This window comes from Geotrypetes seraphini, chromosome 14 (genome assembly GCF_902459505.1).
Source record: "Geotrypetes seraphini chromosome 14, aGeoSer1.1, whole genome shotgun sequence".
Taxonomy (NCBI): Eukaryota; Metazoa; Chordata; class Amphibia; order Gymnophiona; family Dermophiidae; genus Geotrypetes; species Geotrypetes seraphini.
In genome coordinates, this window is record NC_047097.1 from 44649852 (window position 1) to 44668031 (window position 18180).

The following is an 18180-nucleotide window of genomic DNA, read 5'->3' on the forward strand; positions in this document are numbered from 1 at the left end:
CAAAACCAATCTGTTTTTAGATCTGTAATTCATCAAGTCACTAGGACTCGGGCATAAGTTAATGGCACCTAACTTATATTGGATTAAAATACTCTATTGGCATCCAGTGTAAGACCATCAATGTTGGCATGATATGCTCATGTCGTGGCATATTATGAATTATCCTGGCTACAGTATTTTGGGCAGACTGCAGAGCTTTTAGGTGTGAGTGCCTTGGACATATAAACTGCAAAGGGGGTGTATACATGAGCATGTCATTAGGGCAGGATTAACCAATAGGCCAAGTAGGCACATGCCTAGGGCCCGAAATAGTCATGGAGGCCTGATGAAGGAGGGCATCAACATTGTTTTTTTCCAAACGATGATGGGCCCCTCCAGCATCGATCGGTAACACGGGCCCCACCCCGATTGGCAACGTGCCCTCCCCCCCATCGACGGAAAGTAAGACAAGCAAGTAACGCGGGTAAGAAAGACAATGGGAACTTTAATTGTGCAAGTGGTGCTGCTTGCCAAAGCTTCAATCTGATGCAGTTTCCTGTTTCCGCCTGGGCGTATGGTGGGGTGGGGTGGGGCATGGGGCCCAGTGTACTTGTGTGCCTAGGGGCCCTCGACGAATTAATCCTGCACTGCAGGTCATAGCCATGCCACCAAACATGCACAACTTACAGAATACTATCAGTTGAGCACATTGATTGGCACACCTAGGCATGCCTAAGTGGCACTAAATTATAGAATCTTCTAACTAAACAGATACCTAAGGGCTCCTTTTACAAAGCTGCGCTAATCTCTCTGACATCCATAGTGATTTAATGGGCGCTGGAGTGTTTGCCATGTGGCAGCCGCTACTGTGGCTTTATAAAAGGAGGTATGTAAATTGGGAGAGGAGAGGTTAAAAATTCTGCCCTCCCTACATACACATAGATAAGGGAAAGGGAAAGAGAATGGGGTTGATATACTGCCTTTCTGTGGAAAATGCTTGAGTACCTGATTGTAAAACCGCTTAGATAACCTTGATAGGCGGTATATGAAAACCTAATAAACTTGAAACTTGTTACAATCAAAGTGATTTACATATTATATACAGCCAATTATTTTGTATCTGTGGCAATGGAGAGTTAAGTGACTTGCCCAGGGACACATGGAACTACACTGGTTCAGTTTCCCAGGTTCTCAAGCCACAGCATTAGCCATTAGGCTAAGTGCCCACTCGTTTTACAAGTAGGTACATTTAGCTGTGCTGAATTGAGGAGGAGCACCCAAAGATTGCATTGTTTAAAAAAAACACACCTATGTAATCCAATGATAAAACATTGGTGGTGCTTTGATAGCATGTCAATCTGAAGAGTACAATAATGAATGCAACCATCTCTTGCTCATGTTTTATTAAGTTGATTGTTGTATTTCTTAAGTTGATTTTTTGATATTGTTATTGTTTTTGCAAAACAGCACTTCTGCTAAGGCTGTCATAAAAAGTGTTCATTAGGCTGATTTTTTGTGTGTGTGTGGTTTTGCTCTGCTGACTTGCCAGTTTGAATTACTTTAGTAATCAAGTCTTTTATTGGAAGTTTTGACAAGCTTTGCTTTTTGATGCTTTAAGCACAGGGAAGCAAAATCTTGAGTTCATAACATATGTAAAAACAAACCATCAAAATCTTTTTCCTTTTAACTCGAAGAAATAGAGCAGAAGGAAAATGATCGAACTGCACTTGAATCCAGTACAGAACAACTAGTCACCAGACTGCATTTTCAAAGGTATTTCTTATTGAGGAAGCTAATGCTGATTTTTAGGGATAAATATCCAGCAGGTGGTGGTCAGTGATTTTTTTTTTTTCCATTGTTGCCAGGTAATATCTGGGCACCAGTGTTAAATATTCAGCATTAACCAGTTAAATTAAACGGCATTTATTCAGTCCTATTTAACCAGTTAACTTAAGCCCCCTTATATCAAGCCGTGTTAGGGTTTTTTATCGCTGGCCAATGCAGTGAAAGTTCCAATGCTCATAGGATTTTCCTAATGAATATGCATGAGATCTATTTGCATGCACTGTCTCCATTGTATACAAATAGATCTCATGCATATTCGTTGTGGAAATCATGAAAACCCACATTGAGTACCCCTGCTTTGTATGTGGATATTCACTTTAGCAGTGCAGTATATGTGTCTTTGAGACGATATTAGTATGAATGACAAAATAAATTATTGCATCACATATTAAATAATGTTTTAGTATATTTTTAGCCCATGCATAAGCTTTGGTACACAGGCCCCCATTATATCAGATGTCTGACTTTCAATGTGAGCTATTTGATCTTAAATAGATGCTTAATCTGTAGTTCAGAAGCTACATCTCATTTGACAGTCCTCCTATGTTGTGTGTCATCCTGCACAGAATTTTTAAAAGAGCCTACAGCAAATTTAAGGTACAGCTTTAAACAATATTATTGAAACTTTATTGATTTCATAATATTGTTCAAAAAAAGAAACCAGATATGGACAGGAAATGGAAAACTCTGCAAGAACTATCAATTAAGAAACAGAAAATGTAAGAGAAAAATGAAAGGGTTCCCAGAAAACGCCTTCTAATCCATGGAAAACAGAGGTGCAAGGCAAAAAAATTAAGGAACAAGTATCAAGAAATGCCTGGGGACTTCTTAAATCAGATTATTATTGTAAACCGCTCTGTTATTGCCTAAGGAATATTAAATAAAATAAAACCATAAATATAATAGCCATACTGGGTCAGACCAATGATCCATCTAGCCCAGTATCCTGTTTCCAATGGTGGCCAATCCAAGCCACAAGTACCTGGATAACTAAGCAAGCTTTTACAAAGAAACCTTGTAAATTATTCATACCTGTCAATATCCTCCCTGCCGTGTTTTGCACCACTTGCAGTTATACCATTTTTGCAGAAAGTTCAACATAAAAGACTGTTACAAAAGCCAAGTACTGTATACTAATGACCTGTGCCTTGAGTAACTGCACGCAATGCCCCTTCCTCCAAACATGGTTCTGTTCCACTGCAGTTATTTGTGAATGACAGGAATTTTCTTGGCCCAGTACCCCTGGACTCTGAGCTGAACATCTCTTCTTGGCTCTCTGACAAGTAAGTAGAAATAAAGGCTAGCAAACAGCTTAAAAGTTGTACATTTAATTGGACTAGCTACTAGGAAGAACCCTTTTGTGTGAACATGTCTAGCAAATTAATCATGTTCAAACTCAGGGCCTGGCACATTTACCCAGCTTGCTTAGCTGTGTTTATCTGGTATAAATGTAAGTCTTGCTGACTGAGATTCCCAGTAAGCCTCGGTATTTTGGTAGTATTCTCATGTTCCTCCTTCACAGAATTGAAAGAAATATGAAGACATGAATGGTATCTGGTAAATCTGGGTTGGAGCTAAGCATTCCTGAAATTCCTGTATTCTGTAAAGGCAGGAAGTGCTCCTTGAAATAGGAAATTACTGTGGACTGAATTCATATAATGCTTTTTGCTATGTTTGGTAAACCTTTGGTGAGGATCATGGCAGTACATTACGTCACCAGTGCAAAATGGTTGAACAAGCAAATGAGACCCATAGATGTACTGTTCAGATCTTTATCTGCTGTCAGTTACTATGTTATAATGTGAAGTTAATGCTTAATATTACAAGGGTAAAAGCAAAATACATTTAATGGCTTAAATAGAAGTAACTGTGAGCAATTGAACATATCTGGGTTTTCTACATAGTCTGCATGCAAGATGATGTATTTGTTGTATCATTCAACTAGCTTCTGCATTCATGCAGAGAAGTCTTTCGGCTGCTCCTGAAGCCAGGTGAGCACCGCTTCCTTTACTTTATCCTGCTCAGTCTTTTACTCTCCAGGTTGTTTGCTGGTGACAATTTTCTCCAGAATACTCAGATCTTCTTCATATCGTCTCAGTAACCTCCACATGCTGTTGTTTGTGCAGATCAGTAAGCTGTTTGGGAACCCATCGTGTGCAGACTTTCCCATATCCCAAGTCATTATGCATTATGGCAAATGCAGATCCATAACTGATATCCAAATTTGCAGCCAGCTGAGACACAACATTATGTGTCCGTCTTCTCTAATCAAGGCATCTGCCCTGTCAATGTGCTCTTGTGTGTGCAATATTGATGAGTGACCAGAATGACCATTGTCGGTTATACCTGTTCTTTCCGCTTTAAACCTTTATACCCACTCATAAACCTTTCGTTGATTCACGGTGCTATGTCCAAACCGAGTCAATATCCGATGGTGAATTTCCACAGGTTTCACTCCCTTTGCCCAAAGAGAGTGCACTACTGCATGTTGTTCGTCAATGGTGCAATCTTGCAATGACACGTCCTTGTTTCTGACTTCGTGGCTGTCACATGACTAAAGGCCATGCGCTGCACTGTGCATGGAAGAGCTACCCAACAAGCAATGTACATATGTTGCATTTCGCCAGCTCTGTTCCGGTTATTGCACAATTTAATTTTTTATTCACCCTCATATACATGGCACCTAAAAATCTGTGCAGAATGGCACTTAGTGTGATTCTATAAAAGACATTCACATATCTCTGTTGGTAAATGACATACTGGAATGGGGTATATATTTTGTCAATTGTGGTACTGGGTGAGGGGTGCGAGGGGGGATGGGAGGATGGACACTGTAGTGAAGTATGGAAGAGCCTTGGGAACCAATCACTTGTGCTGTACACTACGTTACCGTTTTGTGTTACTTTTTGTAAAATTGATAAAATATATTTTTAAAAAAGGCATGCACCATAGAAAGAATCGCACTTAGCAGTCATACATGTCACTATAATTTAGGCACACTCAATCAGACCAAGAAAAACCAGTCCTAAATATCTGCACTTAAGTTCTGCATGGATCCGCTGTATTTTATAACAGTGCGCTTAAGTTTTAGGAACACCCATGATCCACTCATGCTCCTCCCCTGGCCAAGCCCCCTTTTGTACACTAGAACTGACATGCACCACTTTATAGAATGTGCCTACCGAGTTGTACGCATAACATCTACTTAGTTCCAATTAGCGTCAATTATGAGGCAACAATCAAGTTGCATGCACAAATCGGCTGTGCATACGGATTTGCTTATGCAATTTATGATGCTATATACAGAATTGGGGGGGAGGGGAAGTGACGAGGTATGCAGTGACGTAGTAATGGGAGCCAGGGGCATAGTCTTGGTAGGGGCTCTGGCACCCATCCTTCTCTCTACCTTCTCTGCCACGCGCTCACCCCTCACCTCCCCTCATACCTCTTTCATTTTCCCTGAGTGAAAAGCATTGCAAATTTGCTGCCCGCATTGGTGTTGTCTCTCTCTGACATCACTTCCAGGCCACGCACCTAGGAAGTGACATCGGAGGGATAGTCGATGTGATGCAGGCAGCAAATTCATGGTATTGCTCCCGCCTGGAAAATTAAAAATGTATGGGGGAAGGGGGCACCCGTGCAGTGGGGGGGGGGAGGCAGGAAGGAATGGGAGGTGGAGAAGAGAGCGGGGGAGGGGGCACACCACTCCGGGCGCCACTCACCCTCGCTAAGCCACTGACAATATGATCTAACTTGTCAAGGTAGATGAGAAAAATAGGCCATAAAAAGCACTTGTAAACAAGGGAGAATAGCTCCATCCTTATGCAGAGGTAGAGTGCCACCACATGGGATGCTTTTACTGTAGACCAGGGATTCACAACCCATTCCTCAGGCAAGTTTTCAAGATACCCATAATGAATACTCTAAAAAAAATTCACTCAGGACCCAGAATAAATCTAATATTCTAGCTATAGATGGTTGGTGACTCAGCAGTTTGGGAGGCTGAAGTGGGTGGGGCTAGGCAGAACAGAGCAAATTAAAGTCTTTGAGATAGGGGCAATATCCATGTCTGCAGGAAAGGAACAGTGGAGTACATTTGAACACAGCAAGGAAGGAATCCCTCACTGTGGCTGTGCTGTAGCTGGACCAACTATTCCCCCCCCCCTTCCCCCTCATACTTCTGTCACTAGTGGTAATATGCAAACTGAATACACTCCAGGAATTACGTATCAAAATTAGGCATCAATGTAATATTAAATAGAACAGTATTTGTAGTTTTCTGGAAATATGTACAGATACTTTACACTTGACTCACAGTCAGCCCTAGCACCGCAATCTACCATCATCCAGTTGACCATGTGAACAGTGGCGTTCAGCAGCATAACAGACATCCTTTGGGTAATAGCAACCATAAAAATAATTTGTCTATCAATTTTTGGGTAGGTTGCCAAATGGCCACCAGGCTTCAGATATGCTGACCTTTAGTGTATTGTTGAATTACTAAGCATGTATGAAATATGTTTTATCTATATTTTCTCTAGCTAATGCTTATTGCAGCAGTCTGAGGACCACAGAAGCCAGACTTCTAATCCCACTTTCACTCCTTGAGATCTTGTCAAGTCACTTAACCCTCCATTGGCTCAGGTACAAATAGACTATATGCCTTCCAGGGACAGGAAAATACCTACTGTTCCTGAATATAACTCACTATGAGCTATAACTGAAAAATAGCACTTTCTGGTTACTGCTTTCTGTCTTTTTTTCATTCTTTTCCAAAGATCTCTTGTCCATTTGTATTTTTACCTATCTGTCTTCACCTTCTCTACTATATCCAGCTCCAATATTGATCTGTTCGTTTCAACTCCTTAGCATTTTTTTTTTTTTTTGCTACTTCAGCTTGTCTGCGGTGTTCTTCGCTCACATGTTTAAAGACAATCAACTGTTTTCAGTCCAATTCTTTATATGTGAGTTTGCAAACCATTGGACCCCTGAGGAAGGTGTGTTCACCAAAATACGGACCGTGTAGAGTCCAGTTGGATTTTTATCACTCTATTTTTTATCATTGTGTTTTTATATGTCAGTGTTTAATAAATTATTTCCAGAACATCTATATCCACAGTTTTTTGTTTTTGTTTCCTTTCAGTCTTCTTCCATTTAGATTTCATTAATTCATATTATCCAGTGATTCCCTTGCTGCATCTACTTACTGCTTTCCAAATCTTTCCCTCACCCTGGCCTTATTGTAAGGGGGGCCAAGGGGAGGGGCCTTAGGCATCTGAGCCAATCAGGGCCTTAGGCTCCTCCTTATCCATCACATGGTGCACTGGGGAGGGACCATCATTTTCCATGGAAGGGCTTGGAGCTGGACGGACGTGCTTCCCTCCAGCTCCCAACATCTAGCAAAGCTACGGGGGGATTCAGGGAGTGGGAGCATTTGGTGGCAGGAGAGAGTGCCTTTTTTTTCGGGAGGGGAGGGGATGGTTCGGGGAGGGTCTTCATTGGCAGGAGGGAGTTGGCATCCCTCTTGCCAATTTTTTCTCATGGGGGGATTCCTGGTGGCTCATTTGTTAGGGGTCATTAGGGAGGGCTGTCATTGGCAGGGGGGACTTTTTTCTTTTTCTAATGGGACAGATATTTTGCATGTGTAACACATGGAAAATATCTGTGCCATTGAAAAAAAATGATTAAAAATAAAAACCAGGCAAACCTGTCAGTAACACAGTTATTGACAGGTCCTAGATGAGTCATTTTTTTTCTGATAGCTAAAACCTGTTAGTTTTGGGGTTGTTTTTTTTTTTTGCATAGCCAAGCAATGTTAGTGCATCAATCGCTTGGCTACTTATGGGGTTTTAGCTAATTTGCATGGCTGGATCGAAAAATGGGCGATCCAGGGGAAAAAAAGCACAGTGAACTGTTTTGTGCATTGGGTCGGTAAAAGTGATCATCACTAAAGCTGTGAAAAAAAGGTTTAGCGACGATCACTGACTTTAGTGCAGCAGCCCTTTGTGTTTAAGTCTCTAATAGAGAAACTAGTCCTTTTTATGTGGTCTTTGTGCTAGAAATAAAGAACACATTAAGGGGAGACATTGTCCAGCCTTCCATATGCCTAGTATGCATTTAAGTTCCTCCATCCATGAATTAAATCTGCCAGCGGTCAAGGTACAGCACAAATGCATCCAGCCTAGGGGGTGTAAATCCATCTGTCAATATATGAGCCGTCCTTTCTGTTCTCTGTTGTCACCAATGATGTATTAGTTATCAGCAGCGGTACAGTGTGAAAACATCTCCATCACAGGAACAATCCTCCATATTTGCACAAAAAACATATTTTGCAGGATTTCAAGGAAACACATCCATTGGTTTTCATTTTTTGCATTACAGAAAATTCAGATTTTGTCCAGGGAACAATTAAAAAGTTTCATAAGGAACATCAACTAGTGCCTGGATGACAAGGGATTCAGAAAAGAGATGAGAGAAACTTCTAAAAATATTTGACAATCTCCCCTCCCCCTTTTTCTGTCTTTTATATGTGTCTTTTGCTGGGTACAGTTTAGATGGCACCTCGAAGAATAACAATTTTACTGAGTTATAATCTGATTAGAATTCAGTTTGAGTATATGAAGTGTACAAGTTCTCTCTGAAAGTTTATGCCTCTAAATCTCTTATATTAAGGAGCGCTAACCGATTTAACGCACGCTAAATGCTAAGGCATCCATTATATTCTATGGGTGCCTTAACATTTAGCACATGCTAATCTTAAGCGCGTGCTAAATCAGTTAGCGTGCCTTAATTAAAGGACCCCTTAGTCCAGGGGTAGGCAATTCCGGTCCTCAAGAGCCAGAGCCAGGTCAGGTTTTCAGGATCTCCACAATGAATATGTATGAGATGGATTTGCATGCACTGCCTCCTTGTGATGCAAATCTATCTCATGCATATTTATTGTGGATAATCTGAAAACCCGACCTAGCTCCGGCTCTCGAGGACCGGAATTGCCTACCCCTGCCTTAGTCTATGATGTTCCATCAGCCCCTTTGTTGTTTTTGCTACTTTAAACACAAGTAGAGGCAAATAGTTAAGACTGTTAAGGCATGTTTCAACCAACTTCATAAGCTCTATTGCTTGAAATCGCTGATTTTGCCTTCTGATTTTCAAACTGTCTAGGTTAGATTATTGTAATGCTCTCTATCTTGGAATTTTGAAAATAAGAGGGAGAGCGTTGCAATTGGTATAAAATGCCGCAGCTAGGTTAGTAATGGGAGTTGACAGGGTGGCACATATTATGCCAATCCTGAAGCAATTACATTGGTTACCAGTTGTATTTTGGGTGCAACATAAAGTTGTTTCTGTGTTCCATCAGACTATTTACCATCAAACACATTTTCGACAAGTTGTGGCACTCTTTAAGCCTAGTAGATCTTTACGATCTGAAAATAAAAAGCTATTAACTCCAATAGCGCAGGAAGATTATGCAGATACTGGAACGATGACTTTCTGTATTGCTGGTGTTAAGATGTGGAATGCCCTGGTGGGCCAATTGCAACTGTGTGAAAACCGGATTCAATTTAAGAAACAGTTAAAAGCTCAGTTGCTTGTTACTGGATTTTTGTGATTTATTAATTGGCATTTGAGGAAAAGAATTTGTTTGCTGTTGTATTCTTGTGATTTATCAATTGACATTTGTAGAGGAGAAATTGTTTACTTATGTAGATTTTATGATATGGTTATATGTAGATATGTTTATATGTAGATATGTTTATATGTAGATTTTATGATATGGTTTCTTTTTCTCTTATCTATGTTTTTTTTTTTTTTAATTCAATTAGTTTTATTGATTTTATAAGAGAAAATATAGTTCCAACAATAGAGTGCTCCCTAAAAGAAGAGCACGTTTTAATTGATATAAACCTTTAGGGGTTTTTTTTTTTTTTTTTTTTTAAATGGCATAAAAAAAAAGTTTTAAATAAATAAATAAAGGATCTGTATCAAAATTCCAGCCCATATTAATGGAATGATTTCTCTAGAACTCTTTATCTCTTGGACAGTTCCAAGCTTTCTATTAATATAAAGCAGTGATTCTCAAAGCATTCCTCAGAACATACACAGCCAATCATCTTTTCAGGATATCTACAATGAATGTGAATGAGAGAAATTTGCATGTAATACCTCAGTTACATGCAAATCTGTCTCGTATTCAAAGCAGAAATGAGTATGCTTTCATTTTGAAAACAGTGCATAATCCCCTTCTTTTACTAAGGCGCTTGCCGTTTTAGCACGCTCTAAATATTAGCATGCGCTAAACGCTAATATGTCCATAGAATATAATGGAAACGTTAGCATTTAGCGCTCGCTAATATTTAGCGCGAACTAAAACGGCTAGCGCACCTTAGTAAAAGGACCCCAGTGTTTGTCCCAACAAGAATATTTTGTAGCACACATTTACAGGGAAACAGGAGGAAAAAAAAATTCCTCCCAATGTTGTTACTCTGTCTTTCAACTTCAAAAATTATTTTCAATGCAGCTGTGTGGACCTAGCCACATCTGGAAAAATCTTGACTGAATGGCCACAAAACTGAACATCTCTTTTCAAAACATACAATTTCAGTATAGTAAATTTTTTTCCTGTTTGGTTGAGAGAGTAACCTGGAGGGTAAACCTAGAAGTTAATATCCTCATGGGAGAATTCCCAAAAATTAGTCAAGTTAATGGATTCTGAATTGGCTCCCTCTTTTGCCCCCTCATCAAGTGCCCCAGATTGTGAAACAAACACATATCAATATTTGGAAATAATCAAATCTTCCAGTTTATCTAAAAGTAGTATCTCATTTAAGTATCTATGCAGTAATATCTCAGGAGACAAAAGATGACAAATAGGAAAATTTTAAATACATAGGGCTCCTTTTACGAAGGCGCGTTAGCGGTTTAACAGCATGTAAAAGCATGCGCTAAACTGACGGCCGCGCTAGCCGCTACCGCCTCCTCTTGAGCAGGCGGTAGTTTTCCAGCTAGCACGGGGGTGATGAAAAGTCACGCGTGTTAAAGCTACTACCGCGTCTTCGTAAAAGGAAAGAATACGATTTTCTTAAATATGTGTTCTTGAAAGAATACGATTTTCTATAAACTAATTGTTTATGGTTCTACAAACTATCCTTAGGCAAAAGCTGTAATAGTTGATTGGCAATTAACCACAGAAGAAGAAATCTGTGACAGTTTAGTGTCCATCATTCCAAATTTAGACTCGATATCATAAAACTTGTCAACCGTCTACTTAGAAAAATTACAACCCTCCTCCTTTTACAAAACAACAAAAGCATTTTTTAGAGCCAGCTGAATGCTGTGCACTGCTCCCAATGCTCATAGAGTTCTTTGAGCGTCGGGAGTAGTGCAGGGCATTCAGCGCATCAGCTGGCACTAGAAACCGCTTTTGCGGTTTTGTAAAAGGGGGTAAAAGATACAGAATAGTAGTTTTTATCCATTATTCCGTCCTAACCACCACTTGCCAAATATCTTTCAAGGTAATATACTGAGGTTGATCAATTGTTTTAGAAGGGTTAAGACAGGGGTGGGAAATGAGGGCCACAATCCAATCAGGTTTTTAGGATTTCCTCAACAAGTATGCATGAGATCTGTTTGTATGTACTGCCTCCATTGTATGCAAATGGATTTTATGCATATTCATTGGGGAAACCCCGACTTGATTGCGGTCCTTGTTTCCCACCCCTGGAAGACAAGCCACTGCAGTTGGAATATCACAACCATAAGATATTTTTACTTTGATCCTTCCTAGCATGAAAAATTACTTATTGATAAAGAAGCTTCTGTTGAGGGGTCATGTAGTGGATATGGATTAATTTAGAAAGGTGTTGATTTTGATAGCAGGTGGGTTTAAATTCTAAATTTATATTTCTTGTTTTATATTTCAGCTGGTTTTTTCCCATTAATGGTAGACTATGATTTCTTGTATTTCATTTGTATGAAATGTATATATTATAAATACAAACTTTAAAAAAAATAATATTTTGAAAATTGCTTCAAAATATTTATTATGTGATATGCACCTATCAGAGAGACTGCATCCGCCCGTTTGTTTGGCTATTGTATGCTTAGGTACAAGGATACACACACAAAAATACAGACAGACACACATACACCTCAAATAGCCCCTGTCACCCTCACAACTCACACTGTACTATATCTTTTCACACTCAGTCCCTGAACAGATATGCGTGAGTTTGCAAATGGAAGAAGGGGAAATATGCCTTTTTATAACACTAACCCTCCAATTCAATATATGCATACATCAGCACATTTAGCTGATATATATGCATAACTTAATGGGCTTAATCAGTGCCGATCATTGGCAATTAATAATTGGAGTGAATTGAAAGGTGCATAACTCAGCACGATTTTTAGAAAAGGTATGCAACTTGTCTAAAGTGTGACATTAAAAGTAGGTGTGGTTAGGTGGCAGATCATGGGCATGTTTTTGACTTAGCCACCATTATGAGCACAAATTAGGCATAGGCATTTAGGCCTAGAAGACCCTGGCATAAATAGGACGCACCTAAATGTTGGGATGCCTAGCAATGCCTAGCAGCGCTTAGGTGGTGCTGAGTATGATTCTATATAGTCAGTGGCGTAGGAAGGTAAGGAGGCTCTCAGGACAGTGGTGTGCCCCCCGTTCCTTCCGGCCCTCCAATCCACACTCAAGCTGTCCCTCTCCCCCCCGTACCTCTAAACCTTTGCCAGCGAGAGTGGCTTCTCCAGCATGCTCCTCGCACCAGCGTTGGATTTCCCTCTGACATCACTTCCTGGGCCCTTGACCCAGAAGTGGTTCAGCGGGGAACCAGGCTGGCGCAAGCAACAGGCAGGAAAAGTTGCTCATGCTAGCGAAGATCTACAGAGGTATGGGATGGGGGGAGGGATGGTGTGGTGGGGCAGGGCAGAGAGATGCCGGCACCCCCACCGACACGGCACCCCGGGCAGTCCGCCCCCTCTTACTACGCCACTGTATTCAGTGCGCATAACTTTTATAAATTGCACTTAGCATCACACTAATCACCAATTTTTTAAGTGAAATATATAGAATTTAAGGGTATAAGCATGCACTTTACAACTTATTTATTTACTTATTAAGTTCATTTGTTACAAACATCTAGCCCAGGGGTGTCAAAGTCCCTCCTTGAGGTTCCGCAATCCAGTCGGGTTTTCAGGATTTCCCCAATGAATATGCATGAGATCTATTTTGGGCCTAGCCAAAGGAGTTTTGTTTTGGTCTCATTGAGTTTCATTTGAACGGTGAGAGCCCAGGATTGGAGGTTCGTTATACAAGAAGAGATGTTATCAGCGAGGTTGGTGAGGTTGGAGTCGGTCTCGAGGAGGACAAGAATGTCGTCGGCGTAGGAGTAGAGTGTCTCAAAGGGGGAAAGTTTGAGGAGTTTCAGAGAGGACATATAAACGTTGAAAAGAATCGGGGATAGGGGTGAACCCTGAGGAACCCCGCAAATCGATTTCCAAGGGGAGGATGAGATACCGTTCATGTTAACGAAGTAGGAACGAGAACGTAGGAATTTTGAGAACCAATCTAAGACTGTGGAGTTTATGCCAATTTCAGAAAGTTGAAGGATAAGTATGTCATGATGGACAATGTCGAAGGCTGCGGAAAGATCAAATTGAAGTTCGCTGTCCTTCTTCAATTTGATCTTTCCGCAGCCTTCGACATTGTCCATCATGACATACTTATCCTTCAACTTTCTGAAATTGGCATAAACTCCACAGTCTTAGATTGGTTCTCAAAATTCCTACGTTCTCGTTCCTACTTCGTTAACATGAACGGTATCTCATCCTCCCCTTGGAAATCGATTTGCGGGGTTCCTCAGGGTTCACCCCTATCCCCGATTCTTTTCAACGTTTATATGTCCTCTCTGAAACTCCTCAAACTTTCCCCCTTTGAGACACTCTACTCCTACGCCGACGACATTCTTGTCCTCCTCGAGACCGACTCCAACCTCACCAACCTCGCTGATAACATCTCTTCTTGTATAACGAACCTCCAATCCTGGGCTCTCACCGTTCAAATGAAACTCAATGAGACCAAAACAAAACTCCTTTGGCTAGGCCCAAAATTAGATCAGCTGCCCACCCTCATCCCACTATCCTCAGGCACCAACCTGCCGCTTGAACACTCAAGCAAAGTTCTGGGAATCATCTTGGACTCTACACTGTCCTTCAACGATCACCTCAACTCCTTAGTAAAAAAATGCTTTTTCAACCTTCACATGCTAAGAAAAGTCAGATCCTGCTTCCACCAACAACACTTCGCTATCCTCGTTCAATCCATTATTCTTTCTAGACTGGATTACTGCAACTCCATCTACCTAAGCCTAACAAAGAAAAGTCTTCTCAGACTCCAGCGGATTCAGAATACCGCGGCTAAATTAATCTTCGCAAAAAGCAAATTTGACCACGTCTCCCCGCTTCTATCTAAGCTTCACTGGCTCCCAGTTTTCCTCAGGGCCCACTACAAATGCGCCTGCCTAACCTTCAAGTCATTACACGGTATCCTTCCTCCCCTGTTTCCACTATCCTGGCTCTCCGCAAATCCCAACTCCACCAGATCCTCTCAGAAATTCATACTATCATTCCCCTCTTTAAAAGGCATTTCCCATACAGGTAAACTCGGAACATCCCTCCTCTTCAAGATCACCGAGCTGTGGAACAGCTTATCCGCCCCTCTCCGGAGCGCAACCTCCCTCCAACACTTCAGAAAACATTTGAAAACTTGGCTTTTCTCCAAAATGTAACCACTCCCCCCCCTCTCCTCTACACCTAACCTCTTCTCTCTCCCCTTATTGCCAAGCTCTTCTTCTTTCCCATTGTAACTCCTTTCTTTTGTAACTCCTGTAAACCGTGTCGAGCTCTACTTCTGTGGAGATGATGCGGTATACAAACTTAAGGTTTAGTTTAGTTTAGTTTAGATCTATTAACATACAATGAAAGCAGTGCAGGCAAATGGATCTCATGCATATTCATTGGGAAGATCCTGAAAACCTGACTGGATTGCGGCCCTCGAGGAGGGACTTTTGACACCCCTGATCTAGCCAGTTTACAATTATGTACACTCTGCTTTAAACGGCTGCAATAATTGTTTATACCAGAAAGCAAAGGGAGCCGCTAGTGCTTCTGTCAGGAGGGAAATTACAGGCATCTGTGGCAAAATGATAAGAGCAGAAGGGTAATTTAACGAACAGTATATCACATTATGATTTGGTTCTGAAAACATTAGGGAAGGCGTTGGCATTCCACAATTAGTTTTATTTTCCTGTTTGTTCCTTTTTCTAGGGCAGCAAAGGTCACTTTCGATACCACTGGCAGAGTCACAATGTCAAACAGAGCGGCGTGGACGATATGGTTCTCCTGTCCAAAATCTCTGAAGATGCTATTGTGGAGAACTTGAAGAAACGATACATGGATGATTATATTTTTGTATCCTTCAAGGGTTGGTGGGTTTAATGGGTCTGTGGGAAATCAGTGAATTTTGGCCAAGATGGTGAAGCAACTCAGTCTGACAAATCTGGATCATTGAAAAATGCAGGAAATATACTGTTGAGTTTGGAGTTGGGATATAGCAGTGCTAACATGTGACATATTTTCCTGGAATTGTGCTGTTTTCTATTAAAAGTGTTAGCTCGTTGTTTTTTTTTCTCCCCTCAGATTCTTGAATTCACACAGGGACTAATTGCTGTTTATAAGTATCAAACTCTATTAATCATAAGATCCCTTTCACTCTCTTTCTATTTTTACTCTCTTATTATATCATTCTGCCTGTGACTTTATGGTTATCCTCACCAACATACCATTCTGTATTTAAACCTCAATGGGATTTGAACTGTTTTCTTACATCCTATATGGCAGTGGCTGGGGATTAGCTCTGGACTAGCTGCTGCTTTGTTCACACTTGAAGGTAATACCATATTTCCCCCGAAAATAAGACAGTGTCATATTAATTTTGGCCCAAAAAACCCACTAGGTCTTATTTTAGGTCTTCCTCTTTCCTTTCTCTCCCCCACATGTGCAGCATTTTTCATCCCCTCCCTCCCTCCCATTCCCCTGTGCAGCAGAAGTTTTCCCAGCTTCTATCCTGCCCTCCCTCCCATCCCTCATGCAGCAGAACCCTTGCCCAGCTTCTATTCTTCTCTCCCATCCTTTGTGCAGCAGAACCCTTGGGCACCCCCTTGCCCCCACCACGCAGCCAAACCCCTCCTGACCCTCCATCCTTCACTCCCCGCCGACCATGAGCGAGCCCTACCTTCATCCAATGCAGCGTTGGGCCAGCAGCACTCTAAACAGGCAGCTTCGGCCTTGTCCGTCGGGGAATTCACTCTGTCACATTACTGATAACATCATCAGTAACGTGATAGAGTTAATTCCCTGACAGACAAGGCTGAAGCAGCCTGTTTAGAGTGCTGCAGGCCCAACGCTGCTGTGGATGAAGGTAGGGTTCGCTCGCGGTCAGGGAGGGAAGGATGGAGGGTCAGCAAGAGTTTGGCTGCGCGGGGGGGAGGCGGGTTGAAGAGTTGTTGCTGGCAAATCCCGGGACTAGGGCTTATTTTTGGGGTAAGGCTTATATTATGACCTACTCCTAAAATCATGCTAGGGCTTATTTTCGGGGTAGGGCTTATTTTCAGGGAAATCAATCTCGCGGCAATCAATCAACTAGCACCTCTGTATAGGCAAGAGTAAAGGAAAGTCACTCCTGCCGCGGTTCACTGCTGGATCACCAGGGATTTGAAAAGTATGCGGGGGACAGTGGAAAGAGGTAAAACTTCTAAGAGTCAACCAGGACAGAAGGCAGGAGAGAACCTTCCTGTCCTGGCCCAACACTGGACCACCAAGAGTGAAAGCCTGTAAGGCATCGGGAGGGGGACAGGGTACAGAACCTTTCAGGGCATGGAAGGAGGGGCTGGATGCAGAAACCAGCTGGGGAGGGAGTGAGGAAGGGAGCTGGATGCAAATTGTGGCAGGGCATGGAAGAAGGGGGACTGGGTGCAGAGACTGACAGAGCAGGCGAGGGAGTAAGGGAGGGGCTAGATGCAGAGCAGGGAGAGAGGAGGAACAGGGTGCAGAGCCTGGCAGCAAGGGAGGGAGAGGGACTGGGTGCAGAGCCAGACAGGGCACTGCACTTGAATATTAACCCCCCTGGTTTATATCCGAGTCAACGTTTTTTCCTCCTTTGTTGAGGGGAAAGAAAGGTTACCTCGGTTTATATTTGAGTATATACAGTAATAGAGGTATATAAAATACTGAGTGGAGTGGAAAGGGTAGATGTGAATCTAGTTCACTTTTTCCAAAAATACTAGGACTAGAGGGCATGTGATGAAGCTACTAAGTAGTAGATTTAAAATAAACTGGAGAAAATATTTTTTCACACACCGTGTAATTAAACTCTGGAATTCATTGCCAGAGAATGTGGTGAAATCAGTTAGCTTAGTGGGGTTTAAAAAATACTTGAATAATTTCCTAAAAGAGAAGGCCATAGGCCATTATTGAGATGGCTTGGGGAAATCCACTGCTTATTCCTAGGATAAGCAACATAAAATCTGTTTTATTAGTTGGGATCTAGCTAGGCTCTTGGGACCTAGTTTGGCCACTGTTGGAAACAGGATATTGGGCTTGATGGACTTTTGGTCTATCCCAGTATAGGAATTCTTATGTTCTTAACTATTGCATTTTTTAAATTAGATTATTTACAAGAGCATATAAGAACATAAGAAATGCCTCTACTGGGTCAGACCTGAGGTCCATCGTGCCCAGCAGTCCGCTCACGTGGCGGCCCAACAGGTCCAGGACCTGTGCAGTAATCCTCTATCTATACCCCTCTATTCCCTTTTCCAGCAGAAAGTTGTCCAATTCCCTCTTGAACCCCAGTACCGTACTCTGCCCTATCACGCCCTCTGGAAGCGCATTCCAGGTGTCCACCACACGCTGGGTAAAGAAGAACTTCCTAGCATTCGTTCTATATCTGTCCCCTTTCAACCTTTCTGAATGCCCTCTTGTTCTTTTATTTTTTGAAAGTGTGAAGAATCTGTCCTTCTCTACTCTCTCTATGCCCTTAAAATATGTTCTTAAAAATTTGCCATTTCTTCTATTAGAATAAAATCACACTAGTATTTGCAAGTGGACCAAGATGGGTAGAATTTCAGATCTCGTGCTGCTGAATTTTCTGATTTTTGCTTCTGAGCTGTTACAAAAACTCGGGTCTTGGCAAAATTCTGTTAGATGTGTGTGAATGGAGTTTGCAGCCAGTCCAATATTATGCATGCAGAGAACAGGGAGTACAGCCAGAACTACGTACCAGAG

At 41.7% G+C, this 18180-nt stretch overlaps 1 protein-coding gene across 1 annotated transcript in view; it reads left to right on the forward strand.

Annotated features, from left to right (window-relative positions):
• The window catches only part of MYO1E (myosin IE), a 395564-nt gene that overhangs the window by 109290 nt on the left and 268094 nt on the right, over positions 1-18180 (forward strand). The window contains 1 exon segment of the mRNA XM_033920720.1: positions 15163-15306. Coding sequence (XP_033776611.1) covers positions 15163-15306 — 144 coding nt within the window.